A 22,161-nucleotide genomic window follows, 5' to 3' on the forward strand; every position below is an offset into this window, starting at 1 on the left:
GTGTGATATCATTGCAGCATCAGATTTACTGTGTGATGTTTTTTAATCTGTTTAAATGTTTGCCCTATCTCATCCTGTATGCCCAGTACCAATTTAAGAACCAAGGTGTATATAAGTCCAGTAAAATGAGAGCAAAGTACATTAAATCCCAAGCTGATTACTCAATTCCAGTTTCCGAAAGGGAAACCACATTGTGTGCATGTTCATGTGCATGTGTTTAAGATGACAGGTACTAATATGTCTTAGCAGAAGGAAGTTTCACTGTTGGGTTCATTGTGCGCCATACCCATAGGACTTTAAAAACATGCAGTCATTCTGAATTGAGCTTGCATCGTGCATGAATAGAGAACAGTTTCCTTTGGATAAACTGTACACTTTATGGTATGGAAGATAAATATATAAACATCACAAAATATAATTATGATCTATGTCCAATCTCTTTCATCCTGGTATTTATGACATGTCACAAGCAGCCCCTTAGTAAACTGAAAATCAAACTTTCTTGCAAAGTTTTCAAGTCTAGCAAAAAGTCTGTAGCTTGCTCAATAAAAGAAAACTCAAGTGTGATTCTACAATTTCTCCCCCCTCCCCCACGCTTTGTCATACTAAGTTCTGCTGTATTGTCGTGGCCCATCCCAGATAAGGAAGACACACATCTGATAGTTAACTCTATTGGCAAGAGAAGCATTTGCAGCAAGTTCCACAGTGCTCTGATGATCACATGCTTATAGCCTCTAGGCAGCTGTCTATAGGTCTAGAACAGCAGAACAGGGCCTCTTCCCTCCTCCAGCTTATATGCCTTCCTCTGATGGGTTGTGTACCTGCAGCCCGAGACTTCTCCTGCATGGAAGTCATTAAACTTTTTACCATAACCATTCCTGATTTTATTAATATTTGAAATAGGGCAATATTATATGATAGTAGTAGACAAATAACAAGTGTGCTTTGCTGCCACCTAGTGGTATAGATTAGTAATACCTTTAAGTTTTAAAATTAGGGCCACACTTGTATGCCTGCTAATAGAGTTTACCGTATTTGTTCTAATCTAATTAGGAATACTGTGATGCATGCAACTTTCAGATTAGCCTAAAATTCATCATTAAGTTAAACTATGTGGATATCAGTAATGTTTTGTAATTAGATCTTAGTTTACACTTTCTACTCAGGAAGAAATTCTGATATTTAACACTTTACATGTTAACTTGCTTAAACTTTTACGTTTTGACATACAGTTCTGTCTCCTATTTTGACAGAATCATTCAATGGGTCTCCTACTGGCAGCATTAATTTGGTAAGTGTGTTTTTTCAACTGTAATGTTGGCAGCAGTGGCAGGGTTGGGTAGGGGGAACAGGACTCTTTCCTTATGCTATCTTCCAGCATCAGCGTCAACAGCTCTTTATCTGACAGGGGGAAACATACAGGTGCTTTCAGTCATTCAGTAACAAAAAGTAGTGAGGATATCAATAAGAGAAAGATCATTGCTGTGACAACTGCATCCTATGGCATCTCCTTTTCTGACCCTGCTCCTGACTCTTAACGGAAATTAGTTGAAGCTTTCTTACAACTTGAAAATTTCACCCACCCAAATTTACGTTTCACCCAAATTTCACCCACCCAAATTTACGTTGGGCTTCTGCCAAAGATAAGGATAGTTGCAGGAAAAAGTAGCAACATATTTTTGGTAGAATTTTCTATTGTCATTTCAAACTACGACACACTCCCACATCCCACACATACATGACTGCGTTTACGCAGGCCACTGCAAAATAAATAAGTAAATAAACAGGCCTTCTCTTGCTCAGGACTGCTGTCATTGATCGACTAGAAGCAGAGCAGGAGGCACCTTCTCTCTACCTCTGCTGCCCATCTGTGCCCCCATCCTGGCACCAGTTCTGCTTGGCGCCCTTCTCAGTCCTCAGCCTCCATGTCTGTCTGCTGCTATCACACATACTGGCTCACACAGAGGCAGGCAGGCAAGCTTGCAGGCTCGGGACATGCTGGGCAGTGGCCTCGGGTGAATCTGCCTCTCTCCCCCTCCCTCTCCCTCATCCTCTCACTCTCATCCCCATTCACCCTCCCTATGAAAGTGGGGTGCTCCCCACTTTATGTGATTTCACCTATGCCCACGGGGACCTGGAATGTAATCCCCATGTAAGTGGGGGACACCTGTAATTGTTTAATTGGGAAATTATGTAATTAAAGCTTTACTTATTTAATTAATGAGAAGCAAATTTAATTGATGCTGGTGGGACTTAATTGGTGGGGTTTTTAAATTTTTATTTCTAGTGATTTATTTTGAAGCTAGTTTATTAACATATCAAGGAGAGGGATATGGTAACCTTTCTTTCAGGCAAGCTAGTTTACTGCCTGGAGGACATTCTGTTTTTACTTAGAAAGCATCCAGAAATATGGTTTTCCCTCTACAATCTCAAGTGATAGCATTCCAAATGAAGACCTCGTTCTCAGTATTGTGTAGATACAATTTAGATACCAACCTTAAGAAGGAATTGTTCAAGGATAGGTCTATTGGCTGCTTGTAGCTGTGATACCTAAGTGGAACCTCCACATCCAGGGAAAATATACATCTGACTACTGGGTGCCAAGGACAATCATGGAGTTTGACTTCCATTTTTGATCTTTACTTGCAAAGTTGTAGAGGCATCCACTGTAGGCTTTCAGGAATAAAATGCTGCACAATATTGGCTCCTGGTCTGTCAAAGCAGTTTGTCATTCTTGCTAAAATTGTGACTCTGGCTATTCTTCTTCTAGTCATTGGATGATCTTTCAAATGTGCCTGCCGATGAGTCAATACAATTACATGCATATATTTCAGATACCGGTGAGTTCAGTAGTGATGCTTTCTCTTTCAATATTTGGTCGTACTATCATGGCTGTTGTGTTCCTTTTCTTCATAAACCTTGATTAACTCTGCCGTCATGTACCTCTTTTAAACCTAATTACTTTCTGCCATAACCTTTTTGTCCTCATGATCTCTGCTTGCTTGGTGTGGTTATTGGTATTCACAAACCCCAAGAACAAAGAAGTGCTTAAGGCTCATGAAGGGGCTTGATGTATCCCCATGGATTTTAAAAGCTTATTTTTTCTTGAGCATCTGCCACGCCACTCATTCAAACCTTTTGAAACTTTCCTTAGTTTCAAAAATTATGGAATTATGTGGAGTTCCTTGGCTCCTAAGCCATTCTAATTTTGGATTTTTCCCCTGTATTATTAAAATGTCATTTAGTTGTGTTGAAATTCCATGAATGTCTTAGACTATTCAATATAAGACTGTTTGTTTCATTTTCATTTAATGTACAATAATGTCACCATTAAATTGCATGTATTGCACCATAATTTCATTTGTTCACATCTAACATTCACCTTCTATTTACATTAAGTAAACATCTGTATTATTATAGCACACTCAGATATTTTTCTTAAACAATAAAGAGGTCTTCAGATCTATCTTGATGGGGGAACAGCTCTTTTCATTCCAGGCATGAATACTAGCAGCCAATTTTTCAGTTGTGATTTGAAACTCTCTTTAAAGTGTTGAATCTATTTGTGGTATTCCAGTAACAAGGATGTCCACTTACACAGTAGGACTCCTGCCCCCCCCATCCCCAGATCTGCTCCAGAAGTTTGGAGGAACCTCTCAAACAGATTTAGGGGTGCATGGAAGGACAAATTTCACAAGCAGAAATTATTGATGGAACGATTGCCTTAGCAGTAAGTTGGATTCCAATATAAAAAGAGCTGGAAATGAAAATATACCTAAAATTGAAACTGAAACATGCCTGTAAGTTAAAGATGTTACAGGGGAATCACCACTTACGTGGGGGTTCCCTTCCTGGCTGCTGAGAGTGGGGGTTCTCCTGTTCTGCCCCCTTTTTGGCACTGAAAACAGTGGGTGTGTCAGCGGGAGTACTCGTGCTGGTTGTACACAAGTGGAAAGATGCCTATAGTTGCTAAATAATAATAATTATTATTATTTATACCCCGCCCATCGTGCTGAGTTTCCCCAGCCACTCTGGGCAGCTCCCAATCGAGTGTTAAAAACAATACAGCATTAAATATTAAAAACTTCCCTAAACAGGGCTGCTTTCAGATGTCTTTTAAAAATAAGATAGCATCTATCACTACACTTCATATTCTGTTATTGGTAATAACCACTGAATATGACAGCTTTACAGAGACAACCAACTTCTGTGATCCTAGGAGTCAGGAATTCTTCATTTGGTGTGTGTTCCCCTCGCCCCAAAAAAGTTTATATTCTATATATGACAGTTGTTGCTCTCTAGCTTTCAAATCTCATATATTTACCACATACAGCTTCAGTTAGTTTGACATATCCAGTTCCTAAGTAGCTACAGATACAACCTAAACCAACAATGGAGTAGTGGGATCAACCTCCTGTTGTTGGTACCCCTTTTCAGGTACCTGCCCAGGTACATCATAGGAGTCAGAAGAAACAAATGACCTGAGACTAGTATGCCTGTGTCCATTCAGTAAATCTTATGTGACTTCACTGCCAGAAATGAATGAAATAACTTGTATGCAGCTGCATCATATACTGTTACTCTGGTATACAGCATTTGATTGTACAAATAGAGCCCTCCCACCTCCTTCTCAAAGCTGGGAAGGTGCTAATTAGACTTTGGGGAGGAGAATGGAGGACTCTAGGACCCTGTCAGAGCCACCACGCCTCCTTCCCATAGCTCAGCACCTAGCTCACCCAACTTTGGGAAGGCAGCACAAGGGTTGAAAGGGGTGTCAAATGTTGTCAAGGGCTGCCCCAAAAGGCTTTGAAGGCTGCATGCAGTCTCCCGGTTTCTGGTTGGACTGCCCTGATCTAGACAAGAACATTTTGCTGAAGTATCGCTTGATTATAGGATGCTATGATTTCATACACAGAGCAAGGCAGTTTGTTTTCTTCCTCAGTTTGCATGCCCATTTTGTCTCCACTTCCTTGTCATCTCCAACATCTCTTCATTTCATGTCTCTTCTGCCCTTCCGCCTTCCTCTTTTGTGTTCCTTTCTTCTTCCTTCGTTTTTTGTTTTAAATTGCTAGTTTATGCTGATTATGACCCATATACTGTGGCAGGAGTTTGCAATGACCACGGCAAGACATATGCGCTATACGCTATCAGTGTTCGTCGTCGAACCCCAAATGGTGACGAAGTATGGAAAACATATCGTCGCTACAGTGACTTCCACGACTTCCACATGAGGATTACTGAGCAGGTAATATTTGCAGTTAAAACGTGTTTCTGGAAAGAGCAGGTGGCTTCCTCAATTAATTTAAATTAGTGATGAAAGAGGTTCAGTGAGCTTAGCTGGTCTATGCTCCTGATAATCTACTGGAGCTGGGATCAACTAACTATAAGCTAAGTCCAAACTTAGGAGAAGTTATGGTTTGGCTTGTAGTGACCTCAGAATAAAGTAAGTTAATATCCCAAACAATCCTGTTCCAAACTTCAGCTGCATTGCTAATTTAAATGAGCTTTTAGTTCAGTGGTAATTTATGTTTTGGTCTCAGATTCTGTCCCTAGTAATTCCAGGTATGGGTGGGAAAGACCCCCAACTGAAATCCTTTAGAGCAGGCATGGCCAGACTTGGCCCTCCAGCTGTTTTGGGACTACAATTCCCATCATCCGTGACCACTGGTCCTGTTAGCTAGGGATTATGGGACTTGTAGTCCCAAAACAGCTGGAGGGCCAAGTTTGGCCATGCCTGCTTTAGAGCTGTTGCCAGTTAAGAGTCATGCTGCCCTCCAAAGGTTTTGAATTACAACTCCTATCAGCCTCAGTCAGCATGGCCAGTAGTCAAAGATGATGTAGTACAAACATTTGGAGGGCATCATATTGGCTACCCTTGATCCAAATGGACCAATGGTTTGACTTGGTATCAGGCAGCTTCCTAGGTTCTCATACTACTACAGAATTGATATTTAGGATCACATTACTGTGCAGAGAAGTATCTTGTATGCTCACACACATATGGAAAAAGAATGTGTCGGGCAGAAACCTAAGCTAAATCTATCCTTGACATTTTCATTTCCTGTATGTAAAGGGTATCTTGTGTACACAGATAAATGGATAAGACTAATGGTCCTTTATTCTGCATGGTTGAGCATTCAGTTGCATGAACCCACATTGTTAGCCCGAAGTGGTACAGTCTAAAACAAGTTGTTCACTTGTCCAGTTGACGCTAAACATTCTTGGCATTGGTGCAGATGTAACATTCCAGATGTTTCCCATCACAGTTAGTTCTGGGGGTGAGTGAGGGAGCTTCTTCCTGATTTCTTAAACAAAGTAAATAGATTGGAAGTGTTGTATCAGAAATGGACCCGGAATGTATTTATGAAATGAATACATAGTAATTCAGTTTGGATGTGGATGTTAGGTATATATTTAAAATAAAAATTTATGGGTTCTTTTCTAGTTTGAAAATCTAGGAAGTATGTTAAAGCTTCCTGGTAAAAAAACATTTAACAACATGGACAGAGACTTCTTAGAAAAAAGGAAGAATGATTTAAATGCATATTTGCAGGTATGTTATATTCAAATTTTTCATTATGTGTGCATTAATAATTTTTTTCCTAATTTGATCTCTTGAAAATTTGCAGCAAAGTTCAGGGCTGCCTTCAGATATTTTCTAAAAGTCAGGTAGTTGTTTATTTCCTTGGCATTTGACAGGAGGGCGTTCCACAGGGTGGGCGCCACTACCAAGAAGTCCCTCTGCCTGGTTCCCTGTAACTTCACTTCTCACAGTGAAGGAACCGCCATAAGGCCCTCGGAGCTGGACCTCAGTGTCCGGGCTGATCGATAACTTGATATGTTACAATTGAAAGTGTTTTCAGGCATAGTAGTTCTTTTTGATGGTATGAAACATGTCACAATCTTCTACTAGCATCATGGTGTCACTGCATTGGGCTCTGACTCCACCATGATCACAAGGCAAGAGCAAAGATTCTGGGAAAGTGGGCGGCTCCCATTCAGTTTTTTTGCTGCTGCTTGATAAAAGCCATCACATTGCCTTAAGCTCCTGTTTTTCTTACATTTCCTCAAGCTATTTTTTCCTCTTTCTACAATTCCTTCATAACTTTGTGAGACCTTTTATCTTATTTCCTTTCCATTCACTATCCTTCAAAGAAAGACAAAAAGATACTAGTAGAAGATAGTACAATTGGTACTGACCTGAAGTGTAGGTCTCTGTGATGTCATGGGGTCATTAGGGCCACTCCCTAATATGGACTGCAATGTGCCTCTTCATTTTCTTACATGTTCTATGCCCTGTTGTTTAAGGGGAAAGTGGGCATCTTTTATTTCCTTACTACCTGAAACTCCAATGAGTGTTTGAGCTTGGCGAGTCCATAAAACTGTTTGGGAGCCCATAAAACTGTTTGGGAGCCACCCACTTCCCCAAAGAGTCTTTGGTCCTGCCTCGTGATCAAAGTGGAGTTGCAGCCCAGTCAAGTGACCCCATGACACCATAGAGGTCAGGGCCAATTCTACTTTTAGGCACAGTTTCAGTTGCTTTTATGGAAGATGCCTTTAAAATGAGAGAGTAATGGTACGCCTGTAACCTTTATATTTTTAGACGGAATTGGAATAAATGTACAGACATACTAGGTTGTTCTGAGGGCACAAAGCCCACAAAATGTCAGACAAAACTGATAAGATTTGACAGGTACTTTCTAACGTGAGAGGGTTTGGGTTTTTTTGAATGGGGGAAGGACTGAACTAGCCAATTCTGCTTAGGAGAAGGACTACTAGTTCTTTTAGGAAGCAGGAGCTATGCAAAAGCATTTAAAACATCTTATTTCTGCTGTGCTGTAACGTGTTTTATCATTCAGAACCAAAATGCTCACCTTCCAAAATTACCTGCCTCCTTTACTTCTTAGCTTTTGTTAACTCCTGAAGTGATGAAATGTTATCCAGCTTTAATACACTGTGTGTATGACTTCTTGGAAAACAAGGCATACAGTAAAGGAAAGGGAGAGATTGCTCGGAAGGTAAGAATATTATCTGTTGTCTAGCAGGGCTCAGTGATGGCTGTCGTCCTACAACATTGTGCACAATCAATCAACATAATCTGTTGTTCATATTGTATGCCCTTTGTTGTTTAGCTTGTATTACGTGATTTATATATGAATGGACACGTGGTATAAATGCAGTATGCAAATAAGGGGTTGTTGTTGTTTTTTGAAACAGAAGCATTTATTTATCAGCAAAGAAGCCAAACTTGCATAAGAGAATGGTTGTAATGCAAAAAGTTTCTGTATTGTTTATAAGTTTGCTATCAAGCCTGAGATGCACCTAGTGTTGAAAGATGTAAATATCCCTTCCCTTTTATTTACCCTAAAATCCTCTGCCCATTCCAGGCACCACATGCTTCATGACTCCAACCACCTGCTCAAAAGAGAGAATGCATGTCTCCCTCTAAAACTGGTTTTTGAGGCTGTTTCACATCAAAGAGCAAAAGGAGCTAAGCACCAAATTTTAAAATGCAGCACTTTGTCAAAGTTGATCATTTAGTAATTGTGCTTGAAGTAGATCAACTTGCAGATTTTACGTGCTTACTTAGCCCTTTTGCCCTCACAATTCCTTTCTATAAATTAGGCACAGCTTTCTGTGCTATTCTAAAAAAAATAAATTTAAGTAGAGGTTGAACTAAAATACATGTGTCTAAAGTGATTCAAGCTTCTGTAACTTCCTGGAGACTGTGCCATGGCCATATTGTGCCATGGTTTGTACAGTTCCTATCAGCTCATTTGCATGCCACTTAAAAATATGTGGTTTTCTTGTTTGGCCAAAAAGAAAGAGCCTTTGCCCAGAAACCCTTGAGGGCTAGACTGAGGACCATGTTGTCTCTTCAGGAATCGCAGTGCTTCTGCCTTAAAAAGATGGTGGGCTTTAAATCCAAATGCATAATTATATCTGAAAGAAGTTTCTGTATTTTGCATGATCCTGCATTGCAATTCCATTATAGATATTACACAAGGGCCATATGGACATGGTAAGGGAGTGAAAGTAATGTATTTTATACATTTATCCCACAAGGATTCTTAAGATAGCTAACATACAACAGGGACACAACAACATATTGACAAAACCACAACAAAATGTTAAGGGAATAAAAAAACACCAGGCAAATTTTGTTGGGTAGCAACAGCAAGCATCAAACTCTAATAAAAACTAAGGGAAAAAAACCATTCCTACCCATTTTCTGGCAGGCAAGCAAACGTAGGACATTTCACAGATTAGGGGTAATAAAAAGCCCCTCTCTCTAGCCACTGCCAACACCTCAAGAAGCAGAAACACTCAGACTAAATCCTCAGAAAAAGGTGTTGGGGTAGATGTCATGCTTTTCAGTCCCAGACTACTTAGGGCTTTGACGGTCAGAAACAGCACTTAAAATTGTGCCTAGAAACAAATAAGTAGCCAATATAGATAGATTGGTTATTTAATTTCTATACAGTTTAATATATAAAAATATCTCTAAGTGGTGTGCAAAAAAATGAAGCAACAACAAACAACCTAAAGAAAAACACACTGTTACATATAAAAATGTTAGATAAAGACAAAATTATATATAAATCAATATCAATTCATTTGCCTTTTGACACTGTTCTTTAACTGTTCTCTGTTCTCTCATGTTAGAACCAATTGACCATCTAGCAGCTATATTTTTCCCCAGTTGTAGTTTCCAAGCAGTCTTTAGAGGCAGCCGCAACAATTGAGGCTGTCAGTGGAGTTTCATTGCAAGAAAAGCCATACCTGGCCAATCAGCCAAACGCTCTAGAGAATACTTGAGCATCCATCTGGAAAGGGAAGTCTAATTTCACACCAGGCTGTAATTGGCTGGCTTTAGAGGTGTGAATAGGCTTGATGCTACATTTTTCTAGGTTCTTAGGTGTCCCATCAATTATATTTGCTCACTTGGAAAAACTCTTGGACACAGGCATTTGTCCTTGCCTCCTCCCAAACAGTTGATTTACAAACAGCTCATGACCACTTCGGAAACATGCCCACTGTATTACAAGTCTTGGGTGAGGCACATTACTATATATATTTTGAGTTGTAATGGATTTTAGATATATGCAAGCAACAGAAATCAGCAAATAACATAGTTCTCATTTAAAAAAAAACAAAACTTTTTTTTTCTTTTCTTTTTTTAGATTCTTGGACCAAAACAGGGACTCTAGCTTGGCAGGGAACATACTCTAGGAGTGTGGATAATAATGCTTAGAACAACTGTATAGATTACATTATAAGTAAACTAGTAATATAGAATCACACCTTAAGATCTATCAGAAACAATGTGCCCATTTCACATTATTTACCTGTATTACGTATAGTAGAAAATAATCTATGTTTTGATGTACAGAATTATTGCCCCCCTGCCCCCCCCCAATATTATAGGCTGATGGGGCTGGCTGACGTGTAGTATTAAAACTTAGATTAGTTCTTTTTAGTTCTTTGATGCATTACAGAGGTGGAGGAAGACCACATACGGATGCCATCTTCAGCAGCAGTGCTTTGTTAATTGGAATGTGTAGCCATCATTTAAATTCTTAATAGATTTTTACTAACGCCACACAATCTTACTCTTTCAAAATAACAAATAAATGCACACAGGATAACATTTTTCTGCTTCAAGGGCAAGGGTCTATTATCCCCAGTAGCTGGTGTGTACACTTCAATGGATGAACACTTGAATTTAGTGTGCGCTCTCTCGCTCTTTCTCTCTCTCCTCTCCCTTTTATTTTCTCATTTTCTTTTTGTTGCAGCTTCCCAAAAAGCTGCTCTTAAGGGTGTTTGGACTTTTTGGAACAGTATGAACTTTGGGTTGGGGAGATACAATTGGAGGGGAAAATCTGAGGCCTCCCCCTATGTGGGTGGAGATGTCTTCTGTTTGAGCAGGAGCTCTCTAGCTTCCATTCCATTAATATTATTCAGCACCAGTAAACATGGTACTTTGCATAGTAATGTTACAAAAACAAATCCCTTGCCCAAGAAACTTGCTGTCTGTGGATGACATTTCTCTCAGTTTTGATTGTTTTCAAAGTCAGGGCATGTATTTTACAAAATTAGCCTTACTGATGCCTGAAATTAACACAGTAATATTTTTTTCGTAGTAATGGCTTTGTATTACTGCTCTCCAAAACAGTGTGATGTTTTCAACACACATTATTGGATGACGAGTCATATCCTCATAGATTTATGCAATCGTGGTAAATGTTTTCCTCTTCAGATGGACACATTTGTAAACCCACTGCGTAACTCTATGAGAAATGTTTCAAATGCTGTCAAGTCCTTCCCTGACAGCTTCGCAGAGGGGATGACTAAAATGTCAGACAACATGGGCAAAATGTCAGAAAGATTGGGACAAGACATAAAGCAATCATTTTTCAAGGTAAGAATGCATTGAAGTAACGCACATTAGACTTGGTTCCATTTTGAGCCGCCTCATTTAAACATGATCAGACTAGGCAAAGTGTGAGGTAACAGTTATGCTTAATAGTGTTGCCTTTCTTTTTATTTGGAAGAATGAAAAAAAATAACCTAGGAAGGAGTACATAAGAACATAATCCTGCCAAAGTCCTTCTGGACACATGGACCCTGTGGAAGCCCAAATCTTGCTCGGGGTCATTTCACCTTATACACGTAATGCTAAACCATGGCTTAGTGATACTTGCAAGCCAGCACTGTAAAATAGGGCAGAGTGAGTGAAACGTCTGTGGGTTCAGATATGTAGATTAATACAGCTGCTACCATCAGTTGAGAAGCTTGATTGTTAAGTTGCCAAATATTCTCTTAAACAGAGTGTTTGGCAACCGTGGGCCATCTTCATAAATGGTGCACCCTCTCATTTCCTTTAATCATTTTTGCCTTACCAATACACTGCTGAATATGCAGTTACATCACTGGATAGGGTAGTTTTGTTTCAAAGACATGTAAAGCTCCCTGATGTTGATGTTAGTTAATTTAGGGTGGGCCACTACTGAAAATGCACACTCCCGTTCTTAATTTCAGAACACTGTCTGTGCTCCAGCACTTTCCTCAAATACTGCCAACTTTGCAACCCTTACTAAGTTACCAGAACACCTAGGCTTATTTTAACATAAGTTTTCCTCCCCACATTCCCACTTATTGGCTGCAGCCCAGAGCTTTTCAGTGCTTCAGTGCTCACACGATGCTCTGCCTAAGCAGAGGCCGTCCTCTGTTTCCATGCTAGGGAATGTTCTGGCTTGCATCAAGCATCATGTGTGCATCAAGAGCTCCGTTCGTACACCAGAGATGCTGGAGAGGGGAGACAAATATCTGAAGCAATTTTTCCTCCCATTTCCCCCCCACAGACCTTGCTTTCCATCAGTCCCCTTCCCCACCCTTGAATAAAATATATTTATTCCATTTAGCCTTGTCATTGCTAACCCAACACTTCTGCTGTGTCACACATTAATGCATCTTTCCCAAAACGGAATATTTCAAGTGTGTAAAGTTAAAATAAAACCATGCAAGATGAGTATTTTATCTCCCTTTCCCCCTTTCTCCTTTTTGTTGTATTGCATAAATATTGCTGTAGAGCTGGGGCAGGGAAGCCTGTGGTATTCCAGAAGCTGCTGGGTTCAAATTCCCATCAGTTTCAGATAGCTTGGCCAATTTCCGACAGGCCACAGGTTTCCCCACCCCTGTTCTAAGGTCAGCAATGTAGGGCCTTACTAACCTTTAACAAAATGCACCTGCATAGTAATAAACAATATTGGAACCTTTGCTTTGCTTTACTTTGGACTAAAGTAAAATTTGAAAATGCAGATTAAGCAGTAGTTTATGCCTTTGGAATAAGGCATTTTAGAAGCATAAATTATTTATGTTATATGAGATTTAAGCAAAAGCAAGTCTTATTTTCCATTATATTTTATAAATTGATACGAACAAATCCCAAAGAAAAAGTGTGAGAATGCAGGCTAGTTAGGCTTTTTGTCATGTGACTATTAGATACTCAAAATGCTGCTTAATTTGTTCCAATACTTGTTTTGGATTTTTATTAAAGCACTTCTGCAGTGCTGTGCCTTAGCAGATTTTATATCAAGCAGTTAAAAGTGTTTTATGAACTAAAGTTCATAAAAGTATTGGTTTTGAATTGAGTTTCAGAATTCTATGGCTTTATAAAGGATATTTTTTTTCATCACTATTTCTCGCTTTCAATAATTTCTCTTTGGGATTTAGGATCCTCCTTTAATGCAGAAGACATACGTTGATCCTAAGCACTGCCGTGTTGCAGCACAAGTTGAAGACAATGTGAGTTTGATAGTTGCTTTTAAACTAACCTCACTTTTGCTTATAAATGAAATGTATACATGTGTGTCTATATGTGCATGATTGATACACACACACATGTGCATGTGTGCACACTAGAGTTTACCCATGGTATTACTGTGAATCAGTGGTGCCTAAATATGTAAAGTCCTCTAGTTGAGGTCCCAAGAACAGCTATAGGCAAGTTGAAAGGTAGCATGCTTCATGGGATTCCCACCACCCTTTGACAGCAACCTTCACGCCTTATTTAAAATGTATAGGGAATCTCAGTTTTGAAGCCTGATTGCCGTGTCACGTGGGGGATTCCTGTTAAAGGAACGTGACCCTGAATCCCATCAGGCATGCAAAGCTACTTGAATAGTTTTTTGGATCCCAATAAAACTTTATTATAAAATGTGTTACATATGTATGTATGTATGTATGTATATATGTATGTTTTCCCCCTACTCCTACAATATTCAAATGATCAACAAATTCTGTGTCAGTTCTATAAAAAAAAATTATGGATAGCTTCCTTTACTGCATTTTCATAAGAGTTTGTTATAGTTCCATGACCTCAAAACATTAAACAACTTCTTTCGTCATAGATGTAGTTGACTTTCTTATTAAGTGCTCCAAAGTGAGTGTATGTAAGAATATGAAGGTGAAGATTAAAAGGTTAGGTTCCTGATGTTCTCATAAACTAGGGAATTTCTGATTTGGTTGAAACACTGATTAAATATGTGAAGATCAGTTCAAAAAAATCTTTTATCTTTAATGAGGACAGAAGGACCATAAGATTACCACTGATTATATGCAGATTTGTCATGGTCATAAATCTGCACCTGTTCTACACTTCACATCTTTTTCTTGCCACATCAAAGCATTCCACTCTGTATATCTGAATGCTGTCTGCTGCTATGATTTTAGCAAATCTCCCCCTTCTTTAGGAGCATTACATGTTTTATGTTTTCATTGTTCTGATCATCACAGAAAGAGCTTATATTCAGTTCTCTTTTGTTGCTGTTACTGATTTCGATTTATGGTGCATCGTGCTAGTAATGGAGTGTGAAGATTCTACATATGCATGTACAAGCAAAATATTTTTTTCCAAAATTCTAAATATGGTTGGATTTGCATCTTTCAGTGTTTTCATGTCACAGAAGAATGTGTTAGTCAGCTTGTAATATTCAGATACACAGTGGGTATATCAGTGATCCACAAAGTTTTGTTTGAAATTAAGAGCTACCAAGACACTGTACAGCATCCCAAGGGCAATTCAGCTGATTCCACACACTCGGGAGTGCTTCAGACTTGTTTCTCTTCAAACAACAACCTCCCATACTGAGCGGCAAAAGATTTCTGAAACTGATAATGCAAATTCAGTTTGTAACATGCTGTTCATTGAAAAAAAGTCAAAAATTCCAAGGGGCCAGTAGTTCATAGAGCATTTTTTTCCTTTCGATTTTGATCTCTTCTGTTTGTCCTTCATAGAAGAAAGTGTTGCTAAATATGATTTAATGTTTCTAGGCTATAACTTTCAAAAACAGGAATCTGAAATGATGCCCTATGAGCTAAATTTGCATACTTTGTTGACAAATTATTGATGAGGACTGACAGATATAAACACATTATTTCATTACTTTGTCTTCTATGATGGCATCCAGTCTCTCTCTGGGTCCTGTTCCAAGTATTGATATTAAACTTGAAAAATATGTCACAAAAAGTTCAATGCTAGGGTATCTATGGGGGTAGAATCTGTAGTATGTAAATACCAGATTGCTTTCGTGTTTAATGTAATTATAACATGAATTGGTTACAATGGGATCCTGAGATCTCTTGTTCTCCCAAAATCTGCTGCATTGGATTTGTGAACCCTCAATAACAGTGCAGGAGATGGTGCAGGGAGACTCCATGAAAATTGTCCCTTTGTGTTTGTGGAAGCATCTGCTGGATCAAACCATTTTCGTGAGCAGGACTCCTTTCATTTGAAGAAGGACTGCGTTAGATCCAAGCTTGTGTATTTGCTTGAGCTGAAATGTTCCAATAGTTTCATACTTTTGAACAAAGCAAGCTCTTCAGAGTTCTGATATGCATTACTGAAATGAGGAAGATTCATTCACTTGCCAAAAAGTAATAACCTTCTCACCCCATTTTATAGGTGGAGGACAATGTTCCTCTTAAAATAATGCTGCTACTCATGGATGAAATCTTTGATCTAAAGGAGAGAAATCAATGGCTACGACGAAATATCAAAAACTTGCTTCAGCAGCTTATCAGAGCAATGCATGGATATACAATAAATAAGTACTGCCTTCCTTCTTTATAATTATAAAAAACCTATTTATTCTGTAAATTACATGTGAAAAACTTTTGTCTTTTAAGCACTCATTTTGGAGGCAAAATGTGATGTGATTTAATTTTTGTTGGGGCGCAATATATGGTTCTCTCACTCCTCCTCCTTCTCCTTCAGACAGTGTTTGCTGCCTGTCTTGTTTTCTTATCCAGCTATCTTATAAAACAGATCCATTAGACTCATCTGAAGGGTGCTTCTGCATGATGGCGTACTGGACCCAGGTAGTCATGGTCAGCTTTTGAGCATATCACCTGGGTCCAGTGTCCCTTTGTGGGAGATTACCAATATTTACCTAGTAAAATTACAATTCCTTTCCCACCCTACCCTCATGTATCTTAGATAGGGTAGGGTAATGGATTGAATGCTGCATTTATGTGGTGAACACCTTGGATCAATTTCCTGCTCAGCTGTGAAGCTTAATATTTGGCATTGAGTTAGTCGCAGCCTTGGTTGCATGACACTGTAAGTGAAACTATGTCTTAGTGCAGGCTATCAGAGAGGAACTTGCAGTCGTTGTGCTTCTGCATTGACCTTTTTATTGCTGTCCTGTGGTAGATTAAGCCATAGATTGGCTTAGTGTGTCATCCAGAACAGAAGTCATGGCTAAGCTCTCTCCTCACCAACCATGAGCTGTAGCCAAAAACAAATCTTACTAAGTTTGGCCTACCGTGTCATGTAAAACAGCCTTAGCAGTCTCTTAGGACTATTCCTGTGAGGTTGCAATTGGTACTGTATCCTTTGCAACTATCCAGCTTTTCTTTGGATAGTAATATGTTAAATATAATTACTTTTCTGAAATATGTAGGGGGGAAATGAAGGTTCTGGAGTCTGCCCCTTAAAGCTCAGCTTGCTGTAGGCACCTATGAAGGTATAGAAGCATTTAAAACAGCAGCAAATTTGTTTAGAAAAATTGTGTGCTCTCCTTTCCTTACAGCCCCACAAATGTGTTGCAGAGATACAGGTCTTACCAACCCTTTCAGGTGCTGCTGTATCAATGAATGTTGGACATGAGATTTGTCCCTTTTATTTCTTGCATTCAATTTAAAAGAATACAATATATTAAAGCAATATGCCCATCTTAATTTCAGAAAAATAGTAGATCACGTTGATTGGATGACATCTCCTGAACAAGTAGCAGATGCAGTTAAACGTTTCAGGTATGTCCTTTAAACACATGCTGTACCCAAAGCTATTTATGTTTCCTGCCTATATTTACTGTTGTTCACATCTATACAATGTTAGCTGACAACTATTCTTACTTTTCACAAGAACCACTTTCTCTGCTAGGTTTAAAGAGATAATTAACCTTTTCTAGATAGTCGGTCTGTGTAGAAAGCCTCCTTTGCAAATATGTAAAGTTACTTGAAAAATAGATGTACATTCTTTGACCCAACCAAAAAAAAAAAAAATCTGCCTAATTAATGTGCAATCTTACTATCAGCCTTCCTGCGTACAGGGGGAATCAAGGCAACATTATACCTATATCCTGTATGTTTTCCAGCTTTGTTTTGTAGCAGTTAGTTTAACTTCTATTTCCCATAGAAAGTTTAAACTGACAGCATTAGGAGTTTTCTACATTACTCTCCTTTGCACTAGTGGCTTTTAATATCTTGATTTGTTGAGATAGCTTTAGCTGTCTTTGCATGTCACATCCAGCCTAGTTGGCACTGGGCCTCCAGCATAGTGCTATTCCTCCTAATTAATTCTGCTCTGGTCAGGCTAGTAAGCACCTGAAAAGTCTACAGCAACAGTGGCTAAGCTATTGCCTTCTAGATGTTGTTGGACCATAGTTCCTATCATCCCTGTGGATTGGATTTGCTGGCTGGGGCTGGTGAGTATTGGCGGGCTTCAGTCATTTGTCTAGGCTAACTATCACTGGCTGTGATCAGTCGTGCACAGGCAGGGAAGTGTGGCTCTCTAAATGTTGTTGGACTCCAGTTCTCATTAGCCACAGCCAGTGTGGTCAATGATCCAAGTTTATCATCCCTATTGTATAACCAGGATCTGAAGAAATACACCAGCTAATCTAGAGAAGCCACTTCACTATTGAGGTCTTAATATAGTACCTAAGATTTGCATGTGCAAGATGTGTTTTGAGTTTTCAGAGGAGAACTATAACCTGGTTTTTATTTTAACCTGTAAACTTGTCTGCTTGCAGAGATGCCTTTTGGCCCAATGGCATTTTAGCTGAGACTGTTCCCCGCAGAGACAATGCCATTAGAATGCGAACGAGAATTGCTGGAAAAACAAAATTACTGGGGATGATGCCAGGTGTGTGAAATTATTTCTCCTTGAGCCGAAGTGGAAAATGTCCTTAGATGTGTCACATAGGTTTTAAAAAAGCAGAGTCTTGTTTGCCTGCATGTGAACAATGTTGAGAAACTATTTCTCTAAGGAAGTTTGCAACCTTGCATTTAGTACGAGGGCTTTTTAGGGAATGATAGTTATTTTCTTGAACATTTTAATAATTTGTACTTTTACAGCAAATAAACATGAAGATTGAATTGTTACTGAACTGTCACATCATTTTGTGATTTGTCTAGATGAATTGAAGCATATCCTTGGTGCTGAGACAACAAGGAAAGGCATTCTCAGAGTCTTTGAAATGTTTCAGCATACTCAGCTGAATAAGAGGATGGTATACGTCTTTCTGGAGGGCTTCTTGGAAACTTTATTTCCAGCAAACGAATTCCCTGAACTCTTCAAAAAACTGCATTCACCCTCAAAGCAGATGCAGCGATATAAGCAGAGACTGCAATCTACACAAGCGCCTTCTTTACAGAAAAGGTGACACTCCAGATTTTTATGTTGGTGTCCATTTGCCCAGGACTTGGGCAGGTTCTCTGGGGCTTAAAACTCTCATGCTGTTATTTCTGCACCGGTCTTTTAGTGTCACATATTAGATTATTAATGCATCCATAAGAGATAATCGTTCCTCTCATCCTCCTTCTCTTATGCAACCACTACCATGAACTGGGTTCATGTGTCTAAATGATTTGGTGCATCTTCATGCAACATTGAGAAGAATATTAGCCCGCTCTGTAAGAATGTCTGTTCCTTCCACTCTTGACGGAATCTATGATTGCCAGCAATGAAAAGTGCTAGACTGTGTCAGTTGAGTTATAAGTAAAGCACAACTGTGGTGATAGCAATGGAGGACTTGGCTGCTTTGCTCGGAACTGGGAGATTGTGCAATGTGAAAATCAGGTGCAATTTGATTTGCATTATGACTGTTGAGGCCTTGTAGGTCTCGCTGAGTGGCTCTGAAGTGGTTGAGCTAGCATGAAAGAAGTCTTTTGAACAGAGGGTTCTGAGAAATTTTATGATTTTCCCAAACTACATTTGCTAACTAAAGGTTGAAGTAATATGTGCGAAAGCCGCGTTAGCTTCACTTTCCAGAATGATAATAATAATAAATAACTAAGTAAATTATATTCGTTGGTTTTATTACTTAGTCAGGATGGGTACACATAAAGAAAAACATCTTGGTTTGAATTAGCCTGCTTAGTGGTCTTGTTTTGCTCTTCAATAACAGTTCTTGTATTCTGCATATAATTTTTAAAGAAGAAAGGCTCATAATAGCACTTAGTGAAGGGAAGGACAGATGTTTAAAAAAGGGGTTTATCACATTTATTTATTTATTAGGAGTTTGGGGGGCTAGGAAACAGAAGCAAATTAAAATACAACGTTCTCAACATTAAGAAATTATCAGAATGGTTCTACTTTTTGCCATTAATTGTCACCCTTAGCTTTATTTAAGTGTGTTCACCTCAAGAGGAAAATTGCTGAAATGACTTGGTTCCTTACTGACATAAGTCTTCTGGACTTCATTGAACAGTCATATGCAAACAATTGCAAATTCCTGAATGCACCACAGTGTATATATGAAAATAAGAGACACAACAACAATATTTTTTTAAATAACAATCTTTTTTATTTTTTGCATAATGTAAAATTTTAATAAATAAACTTCTTCTACACAAAAAGCCCCCTGTCTATCCTCTTTACTTCCAGACATAATGTCTAATTGAGAATGAAGTAATAATTTACTACTTTTGCTGAGCCTTAATTTATCTTGGAATCTCCTTTTCTCGAATCTCCTTGATGAACACCTCCCATGATCAAGGAATTTCAAAGCATTAGGTATAATCCCTTTAATATTTTACTATATAGTTTGTTTAAGATCCCAAGAAAATATCCCAAGTAGTAGTCATTTAATGCTCTGATACTAAACACATTTGATTTTACTCAATGGGGCTGACTTAAAAACAATGTGTTTTGGGTTTGGGCGTAAATGCAGTGCCTAAAGATCTTGCAAAACAGGTCCTCCCATGTAGGAAAAAAAATCAAGAGAAAATGGCTTTAACCTCAAAAGAGAAAAAGAAATATTCATTGGGAGGGTATCCAAGAAATACATGTGTTTTTAAGGCATGAACAAGGAAGTCTACAGCCCTTCCCTTACCCACTATCATTATTTGGATTCCATTCTTTCTATGAAGCCTACTCAGTAATGGCAAAGCTGTAAAAAAAAAAAGATTTTTACATCTTCATTACAGTATGCATGTCTTCAAGTGCAATTGTTCTCCCCCATCTCTACAGATCCATACTATACGTGTGATTCCCTTTTACCAGAATCAGAACAGCTTAAGATAACATGTATGAAGTATTCTTTCTGTAGCCTCCTCAATGCTTTTAAATATAGGTGGCAATTGACATGAATCTCTCTCATATATACACACACTTAAAAAAATATATATCTTAAGATTTGTTCCTCAGTCTGTGGCCTAATTCTAACTGAGGTAGTAGAACTGTCTGGATGCTATTACTTTAAATTGCAGGGGGGGATTGCACGATTAATTTTTAAAAAGAGCTCTGCAGGTACAACAGAAACCCGTCATGTTGGGACGAAATAAGCTTATTGATCTTTCCCTGTAAAGTTCGTTTTCAGTGTACAGGCATCACCTGCAATTTGAAGTTGAATGATCTACACAGGTATACTACTCAATGAAAACGTAGGCCTATGCCAGCTCTTAATGACCTTTATTCCTGCCCCGTTTGACTTCTAAAACAGTAGAATGCTATAATTCATGCGAAACACTGGAGAATAGGAGAAAAGGCAGGCCTCAATACAGGTCGTAATACACCCTCAATATATGACTTGAGTCTAATTTTCAATACTTCAAAGTGGAAATGAATAGCAATCAATATAGTATGTGGTATCTCTTACCCCTGGGCCATCTACATTAGATTTCAGAATTATGTTCAATTGTTGAATTTTAAAATTGATTACATATCCAGAAAATGTGTGAATGAAACAAAGGTGTGTTGTTTCTTTGAATGCAAATATTGCACAAAGGGTTTTTTCCATCTATATTTAATTTCAGAGCGTGCCTGTAGACAGGAGCAGTCAATTTGTACATCTCTTCCTGATTAGTTATTATGCATTGTTCCCTTGTTGTCCATTCACATTATCTCGACTGTAGCCCCTGTGTTATTTAAAAGCGCCCCGGAATTGATTGTGTAAATGCAGCAGATACTTAGCCAGGTGTGACCTGGTCTGAGAATGCTGTGACCAGCCTCTGAAAATAAATGTGCCATTGTCCAGCAAAATGCACTTAATTTTAGCCTTAATTGAGAGAGAATGAACAGTAAGGTGGAATATTTCATATGGTTCACCCTCAAGCTTCTGCCTCTGGTGTTTGCTATGACTAAACAATTAATTTTAAATGCTACCAGAATGTGTAATAATTTTTAAAAGTAAAATACGAATTCCACAACCTCAGTTTTAATTTAGTGCAATATTTTCCTGTAACGCATGTGTATTTGAATAACTGTTTAAAAAAAGAGAGAAAGTTTTTAAGGTTTTGAGATCAAAGGTATACTGTCTTAACCAACAATGTATATTCTGTTATTGCTGCTGTGTTGGCTTATCTAAGGACTTGTTTTAAAAGTCTGGTTTGTCACTCCTTGTAAATCCCTACTTCTCTGTGCTCGAATGAGCATGGTTCTTACATTGCAAGGAGCAAAATCTAAAGAGCACATCTGAATATAGCTGTTAAATAAATGACTTGTGCATATCATTGTACAGTATGTGTCAACTGTGTGCCTAATGGTTCTTTCAATATCTCCCCCTTTTTCTTTAATGAAGAATGAAAACAAATTTGGAATGCCATGGTCTCTCTTTCTGACGGCTAAGAACTCTTAAGTTTTTATTTGGAGTTTGCATTATGTTTGTCCAATAGAGAAGTTCAGAAAAGTACACTAATAAAAGTATTAACAAGAAAACTTTGAATTTGTCTTATTTGCTTAATTTGACTATAGCCCATGTGAAATAGCAGATTTGCTGCGGTGAGATCTTTGCAATGGTGATCTCATGTTTAGGAGAACAAAACAAAGGAGATTAAAGAAAAAAGTTATTGGACTGAATGAAGTATAAGTGTAATAGCAATTGATTTAGAAGAAATGTATCGTAAGAAAACTTAATGAACTTCAAACTTCAG

General features: G+C 38.5%; 1 protein-coding gene across 7 annotated transcripts in view; it reads left to right on the plus strand.

Moving 5' to 3' along the window:
* The window catches only part of SNX13 (sorting nexin 13), a 63,955-nt gene extending 42,009 nt beyond the window's left edge, over window positions 1–21,946 (plus strand). For 3 of the 7 annotated variants that reach the window (XM_083578553.1, XM_083578554.1, XM_083578557.1), the window contains exons 16-26: window positions 1,254–1,291; window positions 2,771–2,840; window positions 5,106–5,245; window positions 6,446–6,553; window positions 7,908–8,018; window positions 11,261–11,422; window positions 13,237–13,308; window positions 15,467–15,612; window positions 16,750–16,818; window positions 17,820–17,932; window positions 18,205–21,946. In XM_083578553.1, the coding sequence (XP_083434679.1) occupies window positions 1,254–1,291; window positions 2,771–2,840; window positions 5,106–5,245; window positions 6,446–6,553; window positions 7,908–8,018; window positions 11,261–11,422; window positions 13,237–13,308; window positions 15,467–15,612; window positions 16,750–16,818; window positions 17,820–17,932; window positions 18,205–18,452 (1,277 nt within the window). In that variant the 3' untranslated portion in view covers window positions 18,453–21,946. Of the gene's footprint in view, window positions 1–1,253; window positions 1,292–2,770; window positions 2,841–5,072; window positions 5,246–6,445; window positions 6,554–7,907; window positions 8,019–11,260; window positions 11,423–13,236; window positions 13,309–15,466; window positions 15,613–16,749; window positions 16,819–17,819; window positions 17,933–18,204 lie in introns of all 7 variants that reach the window. The other 4 variants (XM_083578551.1, XM_083578552.1, XM_083578555.1 and 1 more) reach the window with 3 other exon arrangements.
* The last annotated feature ends 215 nt before the right edge of the window (window positions 21,947–22,161 follow it).

The sequence above is a fragment of the Podarcis filfolensis genome, assembly GCF_964270895.1.
Source record: "Podarcis filfolensis genome assembly, chromosome: 12".
NCBI classification, from domain to species: domain Eukaryota; kingdom Metazoa; phylum Chordata; class Lepidosauria; order Squamata; family Lacertidae; genus Podarcis; species Podarcis filfolensis.